General features: G+C 53.1%; 8 protein-coding genes across 8 annotated transcripts, besides 1 other annotated feature; 4 read left to right on the top strand and 4 right to left on the bottom strand.

The window, feature by feature from the left end:
* Window positions 1–411: 411 nt before the first annotated feature.
* Window positions 412–2337, top strand: ACLA_078570 (putative MFS transporter; the record flags this gene model as incomplete). Its single annotated transcript, XM_001270533.1, has 8 exons — window positions 412–630; window positions 681–792; window positions 861–1078; window positions 1131–1175; window positions 1228–1570; window positions 1618–1680; window positions 1734–1938; window positions 1989–2337. The coding sequence occupies 8 exons, from the start codon at window positions 412–414 to the stop codon at window positions 2335–2337; spliced, it is 1554 nt and encodes a 517-aa protein (XP_001270534.1).
* Window positions 2338–2404: 67 nt separating this feature from the next.
* ACLA_078560 (sterol desaturase family protein) lies at window positions 2405–3448 on the bottom strand (the record flags this gene model as incomplete). Its single annotated transcript, XM_001270532.1, has 1 exon — window positions 2405–3448. The coding sequence occupies one exon, from the start codon at window positions 3446–3448 to the stop codon at window positions 2405–2407; it is 1044 nt and encodes a 347-aa protein (XP_001270533.1).
* Window positions 3449–4183: 735 nt separating this feature from the next.
* On the bottom strand, window positions 4184–5461 carry ACLA_078550 (uncharacterized protein; the record flags this gene model as incomplete). Its single annotated transcript, XM_001270531.1, has 1 exon — window positions 4184–5461. The coding sequence occupies one exon, from the start codon at window positions 5459–5461 to the stop codon at window positions 4184–4186; it is 1278 nt and encodes a 425-aa protein (XP_001270532.1).
* Window positions 5462–6000: 539 nt separating this feature from the next.
* ACLA_078540 (5'-methylthioadenosine/S-adenosylhomocysteine nucleosidase family protein) lies at window positions 6001–7355 on the bottom strand (the record flags this gene model as incomplete). Its single annotated transcript, XM_001270530.1, has 2 exons — window positions 6001–7177; window positions 7336–7355. The coding sequence occupies 2 exons, from the start codon at window positions 7353–7355 to the stop codon at window positions 6001–6003; spliced, it is 1197 nt and encodes a 398-aa protein (XP_001270531.1).
* Window positions 7356–7556: 201 nt separating this feature from the next.
* Window positions 7557–7585: a microsatellite.
* A 455-nt stretch (window positions 7586–8040) lies between these two features.
* Window positions 8041–9753, top strand: ACLA_078530 (putative general amidase; the record flags this gene model as incomplete). The annotated part of the gene is made up of 3 exons (XM_001270529.1): window positions 8041–9450; window positions 9497–9581; window positions 9638–9753. The coding sequence occupies 3 exons, from the start codon at window positions 8041–8043 to the stop codon at window positions 9751–9753; spliced, it is 1611 nt and encodes a 536-aa protein (XP_001270530.1).
* Window positions 9754–10402: 649 nt separating this feature from the next.
* Window positions 10403–11050, top strand: ACLA_078520 (uncharacterized protein; the record flags this gene model as incomplete). The annotated part of the gene is made up of 1 exon (XM_001270528.1): window positions 10403–11050. The coding sequence occupies one exon, from the start codon at window positions 10403–10405 to the stop codon at window positions 11048–11050; it is 648 nt and encodes a 215-aa protein (XP_001270529.1).
* Window positions 11051–12073: 1023 nt separating this feature from the next.
* ACLA_078510 (putative glycosyl hydrolase) lies at window positions 12074–14802 on the bottom strand (the record flags this gene model as incomplete). The annotated part of the gene is made up of 2 exons (XM_001270527.1): window positions 12074–13477; window positions 13528–14802. 2 exons carry the CDS (start codon window positions 14800–14802, stop codon window positions 12074–12076), a joined length of 2679 nt encoding a protein of 892 aa, XP_001270528.1.
* A 772-nt stretch (window positions 14803–15574) lies between these two features.
* Window positions 15575–19443, top strand: ACLA_078500 (peroxidase/cytochrome P450 family protein; the record flags this gene model as incomplete). Its single annotated transcript, XM_001270526.1, has 16 exons — window positions 15575–15754; window positions 15798–15962; window positions 16008–16116; window positions 16172–16258; window positions 16302–16650; window positions 16698–16969; window positions 17013–17183; window positions 17233–17370; window positions 17414–17449; window positions 17494–17698; window positions 17752–18023; window positions 18069–18285; window positions 18328–18745; window positions 18793–18917; window positions 18970–19364; window positions 19412–19443. 16 exons carry the CDS (start codon window positions 15575–15577, stop codon window positions 19441–19443), a joined length of 3171 nt encoding a protein of 1056 aa, XP_001270527.1.
* Window positions 19444–19610: the final 167 nt, after the last annotated feature.

Here is a 19610-nt window from a genome sequence, read left to right as displayed (position 1 = left end):
CAAATCTTATCAATCAGCGTTCCATTCGTCCTGTCATCCAATGGGAAAGACATTTTCCGAGTCAAATTGGCAATAAACATCAATAGTATGGCTTGGCTGCTGGAGCCTGCGGGTTTTAGACCAATGCCAGCCAGAGACTGGGCGATGGTCCCGCCGATGTCTCAGCTTAGAAGTCAAAAATAAAAAAAACTGCAGACCATTGTGTATCATACGGTTCCCACCACACTTCAAGCGCTTATCTGATCGAATTTTCACCACCCGCGGCGTGAGACATGACCCCATTCATTGAATCTCTGGCCCACGTGGCTGGTTTAAGTACCAGGCCAACCCCCCCCAGAAGACTTCTTTGCTACTGATTTCCTTCTCTATACCTCCCGTCACTTCTTGCTCTGAGAAACAGCCCATTGCGCCATGGGTGAACCCGTCGAACCCGTCAAACCCGTCATTGACACCAAAGAGGCTATCGTCGCATCACCAGTTGAAGATGATCCTCCTACCAGCGATACCGAAGGAAAACGTCCGCCGCCGCTGGTGGCCAAGCTGTTCGCTGTTTTTCTGATCGCGTGCATTAGTTTCGGCTCTCGTTGGAGTTCCGGGGTGACCGGAGCCATGAAGAGTACAATCAAGAAGGTAGTTACGGTGCTCATCGTTTGCAATTCCTAGCTAAGCAATGACTGCAGCAAATGCATATCTCCAATACCCAATTCTCGCTGTTGGAGGCCAGCGAGGACTTTATGGCCACACTGCTTTTGCTGGCCAGCGGTGTAATTACAGATCGGGTTGGAGGTGCCGGTCAGTATTCTTCCGTCCCTGTGGTATGTTTTCTCATACTCAGATAGCTAACCTGTCCCTTGATCCAGAGATGATTGTCTATGGGAATATCATCTACACCATTGGGTCGATCCTAGTCGCAGCGGCAGCAACGGTTCGATCGTTCGATTTCATGATAGGCGGTCGAGTGGTTCTGGCTCTGGGCGACATTGCAACCCAGATCGCGCAATACAAGATGTTTTCTTCGTGGTTTGCTCCAAGCAACGGGTTTGCGTCGACCCTTGGTTTCGAGCTGGCAGTCGGAAAGGTAAACTCTCCCCAGGCTCGAAAGAGAAGCATCGTCTTACCCCGTTATCCAGGTCGGAGGATTCGTTGGCAAGTCGACGGCCAACATCATCGCCAAGGTCAGTATTGTCCTCTATGTTCTGGGATAAAAGTAAATTCTGATTGGCATAGAATACCGGTAACTTCGCCTGGGTCTTCTGGACTGCTGTGTTTATGAACCTCTTCACCAATGCTGCGACGGTCGTCTTCTGGTTCTTCAATCGATACTGCAATAAGCACTTCAGAGGCAGACAGGACGAAGCCACCAGGGAGATCCTCACGGAGAAGAATAAGAAGTTCGAGCTTCAGAAGATGTTCCAGCTGCCGTGGATGTTCTGGTCGATCATGGCCTTCTCCATGTTCCAAACGACTACCGCGGTTGTCTTCAGTCAAAACGCAACGGAGCTGGCTGAGAAGCGGTTCAATGTGGATGCGATCACGGCTGGATGGTATAGTTCCCTGTCGCAATATGCCGGTATGTACACCATCTCTCATGGGATCGACCGCGTACTAATTTCGCAGGTTTCTTTTTGGTCCCTTGCCTGGGCGTCTTCATTGATATTCTCGGCAACCGCGCGTCTGTTTGTATGTTGACATTCAAGTGATGACACTTGACTTCAAAATCTAACGCTTGGTAGTATGCATCTGTGGAATCGGCATGTTACTAAGTATGACTCTGGTCAACTTCGCCGCAACCAAAGCGGGAACAGCTGCATCATTTGGTATCTATGCCATCGCCTTGTCCCTGGGCCCGACGTCCATCATTGACAGTATCCGCACAACGCTCTGGCATCAGTCCGTATTCGGTTCTGCCTATGCGTTGAAGGTGACCATGAACAACGCGTGAGGCTTCCACATCCCCCGTCAAGCTGCAAACCCTAACACCAGAGCAGGATGGGCATCATTATCCGAATCATCACCGGCGCGCTGCAGGACGCAGACAAAAATTCCTATCACCGGGTCGTTCGGGTGTATCTTTTCCTCGCTGCGGGCTCCGTTGCCGTTGGCCTGCTGATCCTCATCGGGGCGCTGTTCACGGACAGCCTGGCTCCGTTGCAGTGGACCAGAAAGCAGCGACTCGCCCTGGGTCCAGAACATATCAGCATGCTTCGGGACCATTACTTGCAAACGAACTATGCGCAGAGCAGAACTATTTCCATCTGCTGTTTTACTGCGCTCATGCTACTGACCGTCGGCAGCTGGGCGGCCTATATCTGGGGAGCGGTTACAGGGAGCCATTGATAACGAATTGACTCAAAAGACCATAGATGAAATATGAAAATTCACTAAATAAAAGGTCCAACCAGACTCAAAACAAAGGCATCCTGGCCGTGTTCCCATAATCGACATTCTCAGCCACCGACTCAATCCGCCCGTGGCATGTCCCAAAGACCCGATCCCACAGACGCGTCTGCTTGCCATAGTTGTGACTCTTCCTCCAGCCCTTGCGGTGGTGCAGATCGTGGTCTTCAATCACGAGCTCCGCATCCAGCCACTGCAGCAGCCAGCTCAGCGACGACGGCGCTGTCGAGTGCACCCGGAGGCCGCTGTGACCGAGTACCTCGGCGAAGGCAACATACGCATGGCAGATCCACCACCCGTAGAAACCCATTGGCAGACCGAAAGTCTTCAGGGTCAGGTAGGTCAACAGAGGCACGGCGACCATATCGCCGAACTCCTGCTCGTGGTCGGCGTACGCGGCCAGCAGCGGATTGGGGTGCTTGGTGAGGTGATGCGTGCGGTGAAATCTCCAGAGAGAGGGCACGTCGTGCATCAGGCGATGGTACCAGTAGAAATAGAAGTCGAGCACGATCCCGTACAGTCCCACTTCAAGTGGCAGCCAGTACCAGTTCAGGTCTGCGGGGAGTTGGCTCGTCCGGTGGGAAAGGTATATCGATAGTGCCAGACGAGATCCGGTAGTCTTGTACAGCGATCCGACGACCTTTCCCACCCCAACATCAGGGATACCGTCTCGCTCATGGTTGTCGCCGTCGAGGAAGCCGTAGATATGACCGAGTCGGCGGAGGATGTGCACCTGGCAGATGATAATCGCATTGAAGGCAAAGAAGTACAAGTTGAAGACCGACAAGGGTCCCAGGTGACGGCCCGTGTACGATGCGTAGGCTTGATGGAACAGCAATGGCAGAGACGAGTAGAAGAGGATCCAGATGTGGAGCGACCACTGGGGCATGTAGGGAACGGGTTCGTCCTTGGAGTGCACCGGCACCTCTTGGTTGAGCTCACTCGGGTAGACGTTGAGTATGTGGATGAGCCAGTGTCGGTAGCCCCAGGTGTCCCTGGCGGCCGTACGCCAGGTGGATTTCATCGAGTCCCTGGGGTTACCTTTCTCCATGGTGGTGATGTTTCCCGTGCTTCGTCTCTTTGTCAAACCTGAAAGAGACCGGCTACACTTTAAATAGACGAGTCGGGTATTCTTCACGGCTGCTACAACATGTGAATACAAGCGAAAGCATTGCGTGACGTCAAGAGATGCAGATATTATATCCCAACAGAATTTAATTGTCTCATAGAGGACATGATGCGTTTCGATTCCGGTGCCGAAGAGTGAATTGCTGGGAAAGCCAATCCACATGTGAGGGTTGGGGAGGATGTTGCCCTTGTCGGTGTGGGAGATCTCACCCCGTATAACTAACTGCCTCGGACATCTGGAGATCGACCGCTAGATCTGGTATCTAATGGAGACATCCCCCTCATCACAATTCGCTCGCGTGGCTCATATCGATCTGCATGACGGGCCAAGAATGGGGGAAGTTTAGAATGATCCACCGACTTAGTGTTCGCAACAATTTCCGCATCGGGTAATATCTCGACCATCCCGCAACTATATCCTTCTTGAGATTCGATTATTTTCATGGCCAGGATCAACATTCGCGCGATAAATGACTGGAAGAATATATTCGGATGGACAGGGCGCAATGTGCTCAGCTTGGTTTACACGGGCTAGCAAACTCTTCAGGTAGCCGATTCATAGTCAAGAGCTCTCCTTTGTGAAAACCGAAATCCCCCCTTTCACCTGCCATCTGACATGAGGATAATGACGCCGCCTCTCAGTCGTCTCGAGGAGCTTTCAACCCGGCATGGTGTTAAGGGTTGATCTCATCCAGGTCGCGAAAGCATCAAAGAAAGACTCGTTTCGCCTTTGGCCATTCGAGCAATAGCGGATGAGTTCCATGTATTGTTCTCTAACTGTGGCTCCTGTCGCGTGTAGGAGCTTCGCAAGATCAACCGGGCACAGATACGGAGGCTGTCTTGCATCCTCAGAGAGAGAAGCACTTCCTTGCATGATGCACGCGTAGTAAACGCAGTGGTCGATCCCAAAACAGTGACCTAGCTCGTGGCTCGCCGTACGGCACATTCGAGCAAGCCATAATAACGAAAGGTTCGATGAGTCGTTCAGACGAGGACGGACTGTGAGCATGGATGCTCTCAGCGGAGTGGTGGTGTTATCCCCGTGCTTCTTTATCGTTTTCTGCTTTTTCGCAGTGCTACCCGCGGCACAGACGCTCTGGACATAATCCATACAATGGGATGCGGGCCAGGCGTGCCCCCTCTCCACCGACTGGACATCATCGAGGGCCGGACAGTATCTAGCGCTGGAGACCACAGCGACACGACTACCCCCGTATGCACGACCGCAAACAAATGTGTCGTCCTTGTCCTCATACAAATCATGGTTCACCAAGAGACATAGGGCATATGCATCCTGGGGAAGCAGGCTTATCGCCACATCCAGAAGATCGTCAAGGTTAAGTTGACGAGGATAGAGTCTATCTGGACACGGCCGTGTGCGAATCCCAGTGCACTCGTCCGAGACAGCCAGGCCGACGAGACGAGGTACAGTTTTTGATTTCTGCTCCTCCCAGGCAACGAACCGAAAATCAGGGATCTCAAGCAGTTTAACGGGAAGGCCATGGTAGAACGCTGCTAGATATTCTACAATATCTTCAGCAGAAGGTTCGTTCAACCGCAGCTGTCCCTGTTGCATTCTAGGAGCCGTCCAGCCTTGCATGAACGCAATATCCTCCCCGATTTCTGGCGGAGCCAGAATGTAGATTGCTTTCCTGTCAGGAGTGATTTCATTACGGTCCTCATCTTCCAGCCAATCCTGAAAGGATTGCGGTGGATATTCGGGATCTAATGCTAGATCATCGCCAGGCGGAACCAGCGGTGGAGGAAAGATGCTGTGATCTGGAAGCTTAGCTGCTGACGTTCGATCTTTTGTCTTTGCAGGCCTTGCGGCGTCTGCCCGACTTTTTCGACTTGGTTGCACGTATCCAGCTTCGGGTGCATATGGTGAGGTTTCATAGCATGTTGCCGTATGGCGACAGACGTTGCGAGGAGGCATTTCAGGAACAGCAATAATAGTAGAGGAACTCGACCTGGTAAGCATGGAAGTCGCTCCTTATCACGTCGGTTTGAGTACTGGAATCCAGACAAGCTTCCTCTTTACATTTGGAGGACAGATGGCTTCAAAATCCTACATCGCTAGTGGAACTCTGCCAAGAAGGTCAACACCAGCCAAACGTGCGGTGGCAAATAGCTTCATATTCTGAATACTAACGATCTACTACTCTGTCTCGTGTGCCAGTCACACTTGTGTGAAATAATAATACCGACTCTTCTCGAGGTGATACTACCCTTTTTTTACTTCAGCTTATATTTATTGAAACAGATGCATCCGATTTCCAAAGGGAAATAGAATCGACTATCAATACTTGGAGAACATATATATTTCCCAAATCAGGACGACGCACCACTAGGAGCATAAGTATGCGAAGCTGCCGCATACTCGCAAGGCGCAATGGATTAGGTAGTAGCAATACAACGCCCAACCTCCCGAGCTGGGTATCAGTGAAGAGGGGATTGCCTGCATGCGATATCCAATCAAGGCCTAGAAAGTCCCCTACTCTCTGGTAAGAGTTGGGGCATATCGAACCCCAATTGCCTTGCAAGATTTGGGAGAAGTTTGGCTTCGCTCCCCCGATCTCCTGTGGCTGTATTGAAAGAGAGCAATTGTGCCAAGAGCTGGCTGTCGTAAATATTACTGATCCCTCTCACATCGGGTCCATCAACCTTGCGGAGAAGAACCTTGCAATAGGCTGCAGCGACAGCCGCAGCATAATGATGCCATGTATCCTGCTTGTGGGTATCCGCATAGTCAGATATTCCTCGGACAACGAGGCAAGGAATCTCGTCCATGATACCGGCTGCACCAAGTTCGTAGCAGATGGCGTCCTCATAACCCCTCCGCAAACGATCGCGATCCTCTGGGTTCTCGATAACACTATTGCCAGACAGAATAAGTCCCCGGTGGACTACAGGGTTCGCATGAGGACGCGGTGCACGCGACACAATCTTTCTCCGATCAGCTACTTCACATCCGCTACAGTCACTGCCTTTGTTGATATGGTGGAAATTTTTATCGTAGAGAATGTCATCGACATCTGGACGTGCAAATCCTGGTTTTTTCGTGATCCCTCTCAGGACTTTTTCCAGCCGACGTTTGTCCATTATCTCATCCTCTTGCATTATGCCATCAGCGCTGATCAGAATTCCCGGCGGCTTATCAAGATTCCCTCCGAGTATAAATCGGTCGTGCTCATACTTTCCAAAGTCATACTCAACCACACCAGGATGATTGCCTCCAGGAATACTGACGGCGACATCACCTAGACGGAGGTCGCGCCGAGAGGGGTCTGGAATGCCAGATCCGACACCCACCATTAGGGCGAATTGGATATTGGGAAACTGTTGACATACGGTGGCGGCACATTGACCGGCTTTAACGGTTCCCATTCGGTGAGGTCGAGCAATCACGACAATGTGGTCCCTCAGGCGGCCAAAAGAATAGGGATATCTTTTGGGGCCAATGCTTTGAAAATGACATTCGAATTCCTCGTCGAGGGTGTATCTGACCGCAGCAGCCTCGTACGAAAGAGCACAGAAGATTGCTATTGTGACGGCCTCAGGAGGGATCTCCTTGAGCTCTTGAGAGTCTGAACCTGTGTCCATCCTTTCTTTGGCGGAAGCGGGCTTGCGCGATGGGCGTGTAGTCGGTGCTCTGTCGTTTCGGCAATGTCAATAGCGTTGTCTTTGGGTAGAGGCAGTGAAATATAGACATACGTGGCATCTGAGATCTCTCGCAAGCTGGGACAATCTTGCTGATGTGGAATTTATAGGGAAGACAACGGCTTCATCGCAGGCGCGGGCAAGTCTGACGTGTTTTGGGCATGGGTCATTTTTGGCGCCATGATATATCTCAGCGCTTCCGTATGTTTCAGTCTGTCATCTCGCGCATCAGTTATGGTTTTAGAGGTTTGCGCCATGCAAGGATATCCAGACAGACCAGAGATCTTAATCTGTTCAATAATCTCATTGTCTGAATGGGAATTGTATCCAGACGAGAGTGGATGATAGAGCGATAAGCAAGACCCATATCGATAAGGATAAAGATAAGGATAAGGATAAGACTGATCAGCTGACTTGCCAGCTCCTCATCCTCTCTCCTCCATCCTCTCTCCCCTTCTCCCTTCAGTCCACTACTTTCATTCCGCCATGCTCAATCCCGAATGCTAAGAAAGTTAAATATCCTCTAGAGGAAACTGCAGCCTGACCGAATCCTTCATCTCCTCATCCGAATTGTTCGACGTTCTCCTCACGAGGGACTAGTTCCGCTTGGGAGGCGCAAAAGCACTTGATTGGCCTGAGGCAGGCAGCCTTATCGCCAACCCGGAGCCATGATGGCGTTGCCCGCATGGACCTACCCCTCATGTAGTGCGATACTAGTATGAGGATGATTATCGTTCTATTTCAATCCGAGGGAGACAAGATGCCTGTCCAGGGGGGGGAATATAAATGGGATGAACGCGCGACTCCTATGTGGCGGTCAGATTACACCCATCTTTCTCCTTCCTCACATCCACCATGGCTATTCTTGACTGGCAACAAAAGGCTCAGGCCAAGCAGGCCGAAGCCGCCGACAAAATCCCCTCCGAATGGAGACTGTCCGCTGAGCTGCTCAAAACCACGGCGAACGACTCTAATATCCTTGATATCCCCACAAAGTCGGGTATCCTGTCCGCCCACGAACTGGATATCACCGGCAACCACGACGCCACTGCCCTGCTGCAGAAACTCGCCGCGCGCGAGCTTACCTCCGTCGAGGTCACCACAGCCTTTAGCAAGCGCGCGGCCATCGCGCAGCAGCTCACCTCCTGCCTGACCGAGACCTTCTTCGACAGAGCGCTGGCTCGCGCGAAGGAACTGGACGACCATCTGGCCGCCACCGGCAAGCCCGTGGGACCGCTGCATGGCCTCCCCATCAGTCTGAAGGAGACGTTCAGCGTCCAAGGCATTCCCACGAGTCTAGGCTACGTCTCGTTCCTGGATCGGGAGAACCCATCCACCAACTCAGCGTTGGTGGACATCCTCCTCGCCGCCGGTGCCGTCCTCTATGTCAAGACCAATGTCCCCCAGACGATGATGACCGCTGACTCACACAACAACGTCTTTGGTCGCGTGCTAAACCCGCACCGCCGGAATCTCACGGCCGGGGGAAGCTCGGGGGGTGAGGGCGCTCTGATTGCTTTCCGCGGCTCTGTTCTCGGTGTCGGCACCGACATTGCCGGCTCCATCCGCATCCCGGCGCTGTGCTGCGGCACGGTCGGGTTCAAGCCATCTGTCGGCCGCGTGCCGTACGCAGGCCAGACAACAGGGGCCCGCGGAGGAATGGTGGGCATCGGGCCCTGCGCTGGACCTCTGAGCCACTCGCTGCGGGACGCGGAACTGCTGCTGCGCACCGTCTTCAACTCTCAGCCGGAGAACCTGGACGACAACGTCGTGGGCTTCCCCTGGGTAGACGCACCTTCGCAGCCCATCCTCACCATTGGCGTGATGGCTGAGGACCCCAAGTTCCCCGTGCATCCGCCCATGCAGCGGGCGCTGGCGCTCGCCGTCAAGAAGCTCGAGGCCGCCGGCCATCGCATCGTGGACCTCTCGGGCAAACTACCTAGCATCGCGGAGAGCTGTGAGCTCTCCTTCCGGTATTTCAACTTGGATTCCGACCGGACGTCACTGTCGCACATCTCGGCCAGTGGCGAGCCGCCGATCCCGTCGCTGCGGTTCACCTTCGACCTCGACAGCAAGATGCCCGAGCTGACGCTGCGCGACGTGTTCGATATGAACGTGCAGCGCGCGCAGATCACCGCCCAGGCGCGCCAGGCGTTCCTGGACAACAAGCTCGACGTGATCATCGGGCCTGGGTATCAGAGCTGTGCGGTGCCCCACGACACCTTTGGCGCGGCGCCATACACTGTCTTTGGCAACCTCATCGATGTACGTATCCCCCTGTTCGCTCATACCGATCCAGCTGACGATGCAGTACCCCTCCTGCGTGCTTCCCTTCAGCAAGGCTGAGCAAGCCGCCGATACCGAGTTTATCCGCGACGTCACCTACATCCCTCCATGTAAGTTCATTCCCCCGCTGCCTTCTTCACACGACATGCTAATCATACCGTGACAGATCTCCCCAAGGAGGTGGAAGGCGCTCCCTGCCACGTGCAGATCACGGGCCGACGACTCAAGGATGAGGCATTGATGGAGCATGCCAAGATCATCGAGGCTGTTTTGCTGAAGTAGTTGGTTGTCGTGGACAGGATTGCACGAAGGAATTTATACCCTCTTCATTTTTGATCCATGGGTTATAGGATCTTCCTGGGGACTTGAAGTAGTTGCCTTGTACGTTGTAAGCGTAGGATGCTCTGATATAGCATTCATCCCGAGGAGGGTGAACTCGGCGTAGCTTTGTCCGCAGTGGAGACGAATTCAACCTTCCGCGTGTCAATATCTGTTGGGTTATTGCTTCTTCCATACTACTGATTTATGGTTCATCGTAGTCAAAATACACCGAGTCTGGGATACGAATAAAGCAAGCCATCTCACTACAGCATGAGCATTCAACACATAATGCAAGACCCAACATGTTGTCAGGATGCCCATAGCATCCATATCACTGCTGGATAGAGAGTTTCCTCGGCGTGTGTCTCAACTTGTTATCTCAAGTCAGCATCCATCGTACTCGATGCTGACTATCCACAGTAACCCACGGGATATCTAAATTGCTCTCACAGCTGGCCAGTCTAGCGGCCGCACTGGATTCCATGAGCCGGTTAGAGAACAACGACCTCCACCTTGTTTACAATATAAAACCCGCTGGAATTCCCAGGCCAGAGTAAATAGATTGTACCAGGCTTCAACTTCCAAAAAACTCTCCTTTCAACCAGTCACGATGCATGCTTTTCACACCTTCACCTTCGCCGCAATGGTTGCTGGCTGCCTCTGCTCACCACTTGCCAATGGCCAGCCCTCTGCTGCATCATTCACTCTGGCCAAAGACCCGATTGTACAATTCGAGAATCTCACCGAGACCATCGAACGGATCAATGCAGCATCTCCGCCGCCTCCGAACCTCGACATCTCCCAGCCATGGCCACTGTTCAAGTATAACATGCTCGGCAACTCCTCCTGGGTCGTCACGATGATCGACCAGTCGGTGGAAGCAGTGTTCATCCATCGATCCCATTTCCCTCGGGATGGCCGCACGGAGAAGAAATCGCTCACAACGAGACAGTCCGGGGAACCGGACCAGATCACCATGGGCGTTGGGGGCACGAACACCTGCACCCCGATTGTCATCGAGGTTATTGAAAACGATTCCTGCGTCACCCCGCCTCCGAACACATTTGCGTTTTTCCGGGGGCTTGAATACCTCCAAGGACAGCATATTCGGGTGTGCCCTGACTATGGCTTGCCTTGTGGATTTTACAAAATGTGTATCACCACCACGGGGTATTGCACCCAAGGGGGTACTTATGAAGTCAGCGTTTCTCGGGAATGTGACAATGACACTATATCCGATATGTGCTTCCACGACTAGCATCTTGGCCAGTTATCGGGCTGCACAGCATGCCGTTCAACGATACACGAGTGGAGAGAGACGGCGGGATCAAGGTCGCTTCTGGAGAGCGGGAAGAAGATTCACGCGAGATAGCTGTGGAACAGTCAGATTGAGGCAGATGGATTCGAGACGGAAATTTAGATCAAGGACGAATATTCGAAGAATGGGTTGAAATTGTTTCGTAAATCGCCATGAGAATGCTAAATGAAGCCGACTGCTGGGCCCCGACTGGTAAAACTCGATATATATGCTTCCTGAAGTAAAGACTCTAAAATTCATACAGCTTCCTATGAATTGACAGCTTCACCTGTATTAGTATCATTTCTTCTAACAATACACCCACAATATACCCCCAAAATCAAGGCTCAAGATACCATCGATAGTCAGTCTGATACCCAACATCCACCAAAGACTCCAACCTCCCAACGCCTATCCACGACGCCGGATGAGCAGCGAGATCTTCCCATCCAGAATGCGTCGATCATCCTCGCCAGAAGCAACATTGGGCGGTGTCTCTGACCGGAAGCTCTAGATGGAGTCAGATCAGCATCCTCGCCATCCGTTCTCGATTCCAACAGGACTAACCACATAGACAAAGAGAAAGATCGCGGTCGCCGGCAATACATCCTCGCACCTCGGCAATCCGCTCGCGCAACTCCCGGATCGAGCTCAAGTAGCCCTGCGTTGCCAGCTCTGACGCTGAGTCTTGCCCTCCGGCGCCGCAATGGCCACTATGACGCCCATCGGCGGCGGAGACTCCAGCCTGTGCAGGTGCGTAGTCTTGCATTGGATGCTCAGTCCATGCTCGTGGTTGAGGGTGTGCAGTTCTCTATCTAGTCTGCGTACCGAGTCAACGCTTGTCTGGTCAGCTAATTCTCGGCAACTCCAGACTGTGGGAGCGCTTTGACTTTCTGGTGCTTTTGCCACTTGAAAACAATTCTCTCATTGGATAGGCTAATAAATTAGATTAAGGCTAGTTCGTAACTAGGTATTTAGTGCTCACTACGCAGGCGATAGAACGGTTCTCCCCACGTTCCCCCCCGACAGCACAATCTGGCTGTGACTCACGTCGCCCGCAAACGCGACCGTCAAAGTCAGCTGTTCGCCGTGGAAGACGGTTACGTAATTGTCTGACCAATATACGGGCGTGATTTCCTCCTGAGTGTCCTTGTCGAACACTGCAAGCCGCACAAAGAATGCAGGAATGGTGGAAGCGTCGTCGAGAGTGACTTGGACCTGGTTCAGCCCGTTCTGGGCCGGCAGCGGCTTCACCGAAGCAGTAATGCTGGCCGGGGACATGGCACCCAGTGCTTGATAGTTGGCATACTTCGTCACAGGCGTGTAGTACAAGTCGGAATGATCCCAGTCGAGGGCGTCGTTGTGAGCCGAGACCCAGTACACGTTTCGACTGAGGACGGCGCCAGTCTCGACATCCTGCAGTCTCAATCGAAGAAATCCCACGTCTTTGAGCTGGTCGATGCCTGTCGCCGTCGCTACTACCTTGGACGCGCTCGGTGAGCTATCGACCGTGACCTCCTGGTGCGAGATCGACTGCCCCTGCAGATCAACAAGGTCGACCGAGACGACGACGCGCGCACCACTGCTCTGTAGCGCATGGCTGACCAGATACACGGCCTGCGCTTCATAATCATAGGCGACATGTTCCATGCGCGCCCCAACCTTGGCGCCAAAGTACGCCCCCGCGGGACTGAGGTAGTAGTCGAACAGCTGCCAGTGCAGGTTCGGCCAGGCGCTGTTGAGCATCCAGTAGACGACCCCCGTGGCCGGACGCGTCGCATTCTGGCGGACAGAGAACGCCTCGAACTCGGCCCGCGTAGTCTCGTAATCCATCATCTGTGCCTTGCGCAAGTAGTCGTCCAGACTCCCTGGCTTTCCGTACCGGGCGAAGAGCGCCTTGTTGTACAGCGCGCGATTGTAGAAGGACGAATCGTAGCGTGACATATGGTACTGGTCTTGCTTGGGCTTCTTCCAGAGCGATTCCAGCTCGGCCGGGGACAAGAATTTCTTCAGACTGGGCAGCTCGGGCGTCCCTACGCCTGAGCCCTGTTCCGACCCAAATCCAAACGCTGCGCCCATCTGATCGCCGTAGAAGTAGTTTGGCGGGACCCAATCATACGGCCCGTCCATTTTCATCCCCGATGGCCCAAGGGGTTGCGGGTATCCGCGCTTGCTGGCCGACGCGATGATGGGGACAGGCCAGTCCATGCGATGCAGCGCGTCGAGGTATATCTTCGTGGCGCGGTCGTTGGGCCAGAAATCCGACCCGACGAGGAAGGCCAGCATGGATGGGTGCGTCTGCATCATGGCTGCTTCGTGGATCATGGACGCGTTGGCGACGGGGTAGTCCTTTGCGGTCCATTTGTCACCATCGGCTTCATTGTTATACTGTCTGGTCAGTTTTGATGATTGTGACTGGCGGCGCGCAGAGAACTCACATCCCATCCCTCCCACTTGTCACAGCATTTCCAGCCAGCCATCACCATCAATCCCATCTCGTCTGCCAGATCGTACAGCTCCGGATGCTCCTGGTTTCCCTCCAGCCGGACAGTGTTCAACCCGATGTCTAGCATGTACTGGAAGATCTTGCGGACACGGACGCGATCGAACCTCAAAAACAGGTCGGGCGCGTATCCTCCTCCGAGAACCAGGAATGGCGCGTCGTTCACTGTAAATGCGGTGTCATTGTGCGCGTTGAGGTGCGAGGTTACCTGGCGGACGCCGAACCGCCTCGGACGGGCGACATCAGATACCGCATTCGCGACGGTTGCGTTGATGCTGAGAGTGTACAGTGGCTGGGATCCCCATTGCCCAGGCCACCAGATCTCTGGGCTGGATATCTTCGCATTGATCGTGACCACTTTCGTCTCGTGTGCCTTGATTGAAAACGTCTGCGAAATAGGGATGTCCAGCGAGTCCAATTGAATGGTCCCCTGGAGAAGCCCCTTGACTCCCTGGGTGTCATGGTTCGTGACATCCACGAGAACATTCACAGTGACGGGCTTCCCATTTGGCCTCGCAAAGTCGGTCAGGACGCGAGGGGACGAGATGGAGACCGGTCCCGTCTTCGAAACCTCCACATGGCGCCAGACGCCCGTTCCATTATCAGCCGGGTACGGATTCCAGTCCACAAACCCCTGCGCAAAGTCACGCAGGTAATTCGTCGGACACGCCTGGACAAGCAGCACATTCTGTCCCGGCCGGAGAATCCCTGTGATGTCGTAGGTGTGGCCGCCGTATGACCCCTGCTGGACGGCAGCCGGCGCAACCAGCGCCCCGTTGAGATAGATATCCGCCTTGGAGGTGATACCGTGCGTTTTGAGGAAGAGATGCTCACCCTTGCCGGGTTTCCCGACGGTGAACTCCTCCCTGTACAGCCAGGGCGCATCGAACGCTGCCCGGTCGACGATGCTGGTCTCCATGTTATCCGAGTAGAAGAGGGTCGTGTCGTTGTAGACGCCGTTCTCCACGAGACCGGCCATGACAGTTGCGCGCGAGCTGACGCGGTACCATGAGGAGAGGTCGACGTCCTCGCCAGGCAGCGACAGGGAAGAGAGGTTAGGCGGTGCACGCAACGATGACTGCATACTCCATCCAGGAATGATGGCCGTGTCGCCGGGCGAGTTGACAATGTTCTGCGCGCGTGCTGTGAGCAGCACGGCAGATATAGCGACAATTGCTCTACCCATACCCATACCCATGCCCATGCCCATCGTGGCTGCTGTCGAGATCAATGCAGTAGGGGATCAGGAACCAGACAGGCAGTCTCAGTTCTTAAAGACAGACATCCGCGGATCTGCAGGCTGACATGGGACATCGTTCAGAACCCCGGTTTCACCGTCTGCAGATCAGGAATGCTTCTAGCCAAGGGGAATTGGGACTGCGATTGGTGGTGTGTCTGATCCTCATCAGGATTCATTTATCGATTACCCGTGGTTGCAGTGCCATTCACTAATAGCTCCTTTGAGCGAGGATGGGTCTAGATAGTTGGGGGCCATGCAGGTCGAATAGCTTCAATTCAGCCCCAAATATCACTCATCCCGGTCGAATGTCTTCATTGAGTGTGATTAAGGGGAATTGATGATGCTAAACAATGGCACTATCTAGTACGTGATCATAGCAAGGACAGTATATGTGATCTGGTAGCTGAGACATGATCAGCACGGAAACAATACCCTAACTAGGACTATTCCATCATGTCTATGAACAGTCCTCTGTAGCCGGCATATTCTACTTCGACCAGCATTGGTTAATCCCATGGCCTCATTATACAATTCCATACTCATTGCCAATAGAGGCACCGATGTCACTATAGTCGTCATGCTGATGCTTCAACGAAACACCACGGAACATATACCCGCAAATGAAGTCATGCACTATTCCAATTATAATAGATACGTCCTTCCCCGAGGGACAATTGGACATATACGGTCAGTTCTGAATCGTGTGTGATTTTTCAGGATACTCTTATTGTCTCATCTCAACATGACTTCCTTGATCGAAACAAGTACCACTGGGGGAGACAAAAAGCCTCACAATTTTCTCAATGATGCTCGTCAAGACCTCGTCAGTCAGGCAGGACGAATTGTTCCCAACCTGAAGACTGTCCAAGAGCTTGTTCAAACCGTGTTAAATGGAGGATTGATGGATGATCGCAGATTCCTGGTAGGTTGAACAGATATGTCTCGATCCTTCTGACATATTGCAGATAGAGAACATCATCCAAGTGGCAGCGTCCCTGCCCAACACCTCGAACGCGCGAGATAAGATCACGGATACCTTCGTCCGTACCCTATGGGATACCCTGCAGCACCCGCCGCTGTCCTATCTGGGAGACCAATTCAAGTATCGCGCGGCTGATGGAAGTTATAATGTGAGTCTCGCTTCTATAGACCGGGGTTATACTAACGGCCATCAGAATATCATGTATCCCCATCTGGGGGCAGCCGGAAGCTATTATGCGCGGACTGTGACGCCTCAACATCCACGACCGGCTGTGCTTCCAGACCCGGCACTCAATTTTGACAGTAGGTTCTTTACAGACGCGATTCCCGTCATTTGAAGACAGGCTAATCCCTTCAGCACTGCTGGCGCGCGAGGGTCCAGCGAGAGAGCACCCGAGCAAGATATCCAGTAACCTCTTCTATCTCGCCACGCTCATCATCCATGGTATGCTGCTCCTCCCTATTCACCTGCACAGCTCACGTTCTAGATCTCTTCCACACGGACGAACACGACGGCACCAAATTGAAGAACTCCTCCTACCTGGATCTGGGCCCCCTATATGGCCATAACCAGGAGCAGCAGGACCAAGTCCGGACTTTTAACAACGGCCTGCTCAAGCCCGACACCTTTGCAGAGAAGAGACTCCTTTCACAGCCACCGGGTGTATGTGCGCTGCTGGTCGCATTCAACCGATTCCACAACTGGGTGGTTGGCGAGCTAGCTTCGATCAACGAGGGTGGGCGGTTCAGCCTGCCCCCGGGTATGAAATCGGATGATCCAGCATGCGCCAATGCACAGAAGAAGAGGGATAACGATCTCTTCCAGACGGGAAGACTGTAGGTCTTGCATTCGCTGGTCCGCTTGCTCAAACTAACCAGTACAGGATCACCTGCGGGTTATACGTCAACATCATCCTTAACGACTACCTCCGCACGATCCTGAACCTCAACGAGAACCCAGTCAATTCAGACTGGAAGCTTGACCCGCGCAAAAGCATCGACGTGTTTGACAAGGGCGGGTTCCCGCGCGGCGTGGGAAACCAGGTCAGCGCCGAGTTCAACATGATATACCGGTGGCATGCGGCCATCAATAACCAGGACGAGGCCTGGGTGAATGATCTGTGCCGGAAGATATTTGGACCTAGTGTAGATGCCAGTAAGCATATCTCAGTCAGTGTAGACGGCTACTGACTGCTCAGGCAAACTCTCTGTGTCCGACTTCCTCGATGGACTGAGACGCTACTTTCGCGATTCTGCCCCGGACGGACCATCCTTGTGGACATTCGGTGGGCTGAAACGGCGAAAGGATGGGCGCTTTGCTGACAGCGATATTGTACGTCTACTGCAGGAGGGATGCGATAATGTTGCAGGTAGGTCACCTCTAAGACACCTGACTGGAATTCCTGTTGACAGTTCAAGGCGCATTCGGAGCCAGAAATACGCCGAAAGTGATCAAAGCGATCGAAATGCTGGGGATTCAGCAAGGTCGACAGTGGGGACTGGCCACATTGAACGAATTCCGCACGTTCTTCAAGCTGAAGCCATATTCGACCTTTGGTGGGTGACATTTACAGTTGATTGCAAAGCTAACGCGTTATAGAGGAGGTGAACTCCGATCCGTCTGTTGCGGGAGCCTGTAAGTCATTTTCGCCTGCTTGGAAGATTGGCTAACAGCCGTAGTGGAAGGACTTTACGGCCACCCTGACAATATTGAACTCTATGTCGGCATCCAGGCCGAAGAGGCCAAGAAGCCATTTCTTCCGGGCTCAGGATTGTGTCCCGGGTTTACGATATCCGCAGCCATCCTGTCCGATGCGGTGGCGCTGGTCCGGGGTGATCGGTTCTATACTGTAGATTACAGTCCGGCGAATTTGACCAGCTTTGGGTGAGTTCAGTCGGGAATATATCCCGACAGCAGATGGACTGAAGTCTGTATAGGTTCAATGTGGCTGATTCTGACTCCAACGTCGCCGGCGGTGGTGTCATGTATAAGCTGCTCATGAAAGCATTCCCAGGATGGTACCAGTCAAACAGTGTGTATGCTCTATATCCATTTACAACGCCTGGTAAGACGCGGGAGATTATGGACAGGTACGGGAATATCAAGGACTTGGACTTTGGGAAACCGTCGTATATGCCATCCCCCGTCATGGCCACGACATGGGCAGGCGTGACAAAGCTGCTGGAGGACCAGAGAGTCTGTCCTCTCTGTATGTGCTCATACCCTATTCTTAGCAGCTATTGACAGATAACAGGGGGGCAACGTATCTTCCAAGTGGCCGGGCATGGCTCCGCTCTCAGTGAACAGGTCTCTTTACAAGAGGCCCAGAGACGATTCATAACTGAATGTTTCGAAGATTCCGAGGACGCCCTCGAAAAAGTGCGAAAGACATACGAGGTCATCATCACGGACCTTCTCGGTGAACACAGCCGGAGACTCGGGGATACATACCAGGTCGACGTTGTCAGAGAGTAAGTCATCCACAATTGAATGGAACAACGCTAACAAGTCAGCGTTACAAACCTCGCGCATGCATACTTCTGCGCTCGATTCTTCCGGATCCCACTCACCGAGCCCAATAATCCTTCTCCTGATGCGTATACTCCAAGAGAGTTATCTGACACGCTGTCGCTCTTGTTTGGTCACATCTTTCTGGACCTTGACCCGAGTGAATCATCCCAGAAACGAGCCAAAGCGACAAAAGAGGGACAGCGGATGGGTGCTATCATGGCCAAAGTCGTGGCGACTGCTGAAGACAATCTGGTCAATCGAGTCTTACAGGCACTCGTTCGAGGAACGGCCAGGTCCCCGGTCACCACTTATGGCACACAGCTTATCAAGCAGCTGCTAAGAGGCGGGAAGAGTATTGACGAGGTGGTTTGGATGATCATCCCGACGGCTGCTGCGATGTGTGCATCTCAGGCTCAGATGGTGAGTCAATCAATCTGCATCTGAATGTGCTAGACTAATGCTTGTAGTGGGCGCATATGGTCGACCTCTATCTCTCCGACGAGTATATCTCTCATTGGCCGGCGATTCAAGAACTCTCACGCTCCGACGCCCCCGAGGCATTCGACGTATTGAAGAAATACGCGCTGGAAGGGTTTGGCTCCATATCTACTGGCTTAATATCATGCTCATGCTCATGCTTACAGATTCCGCTTGTCTCCCGTATTTGGCGTCCTGCGCACGGCAGTTGATAAGACCAGCATCATGGATGGTGGCGAGATACGAACCGTCGAGAAAAACACCACCGTCTTCGCCGACGTCGCCGCCGCCAACCGTGATGCGTCCCGTTTCCGCGATCCATTGAAGATTCGTCTCGACCGTCCCGCGGATGTCTACATCCACCGCGGCTGGGAGCCACATGCTAGTCTCGGGAGCATGATTTCCTGCACGGCAGGTGCGGTGTTGCTGCGTGTTCTTGGCCGGATGGGCAATGTCCGTCGAGCTCCTGGGCCAGCTGGGGAGATCAGGAGCCGACTGGTGGATGGTAGAGTCAGGGTGTATCTTCGTGAGGATGGAACTGACTGGACGCATTTTCCTCAAAGTAAGTGCCATTTATCTATTTATGCTATGATGCTGACGGGCCATAAGATCAAAAGATTCTTTTTGATAGGTTCGCATAGAGTTTAGAATGCCAGCTTCTTCTGCAATTGAAACTCTCCCATCAACCTAGATCCATAAGACTGGAGACGACAGTCATCAATCTTGATGCCTAATGCTGCTGTGACAGCCATCAGTTGTTTGAGATCTGCATCAGACTGTGGAACTTCCTTTTAGCCGCATAAGCTGA

This window comes from Aspergillus clavatus, genomic scaffold (genome assembly GCF_000002715.2).
Source record: "Aspergillus clavatus NRRL 1 1099423829803 genomic scaffold, whole genome shotgun sequence".
Taxonomy (NCBI): domain Eukaryota; kingdom Fungi; phylum Ascomycota; class Eurotiomycetes; order Eurotiales; family Aspergillaceae; genus Aspergillus; species Aspergillus clavatus.
Note: the sequence above shows the minus strand (reverse complement) of the source record. Positions and strands in the feature narration are given on the sequence as shown.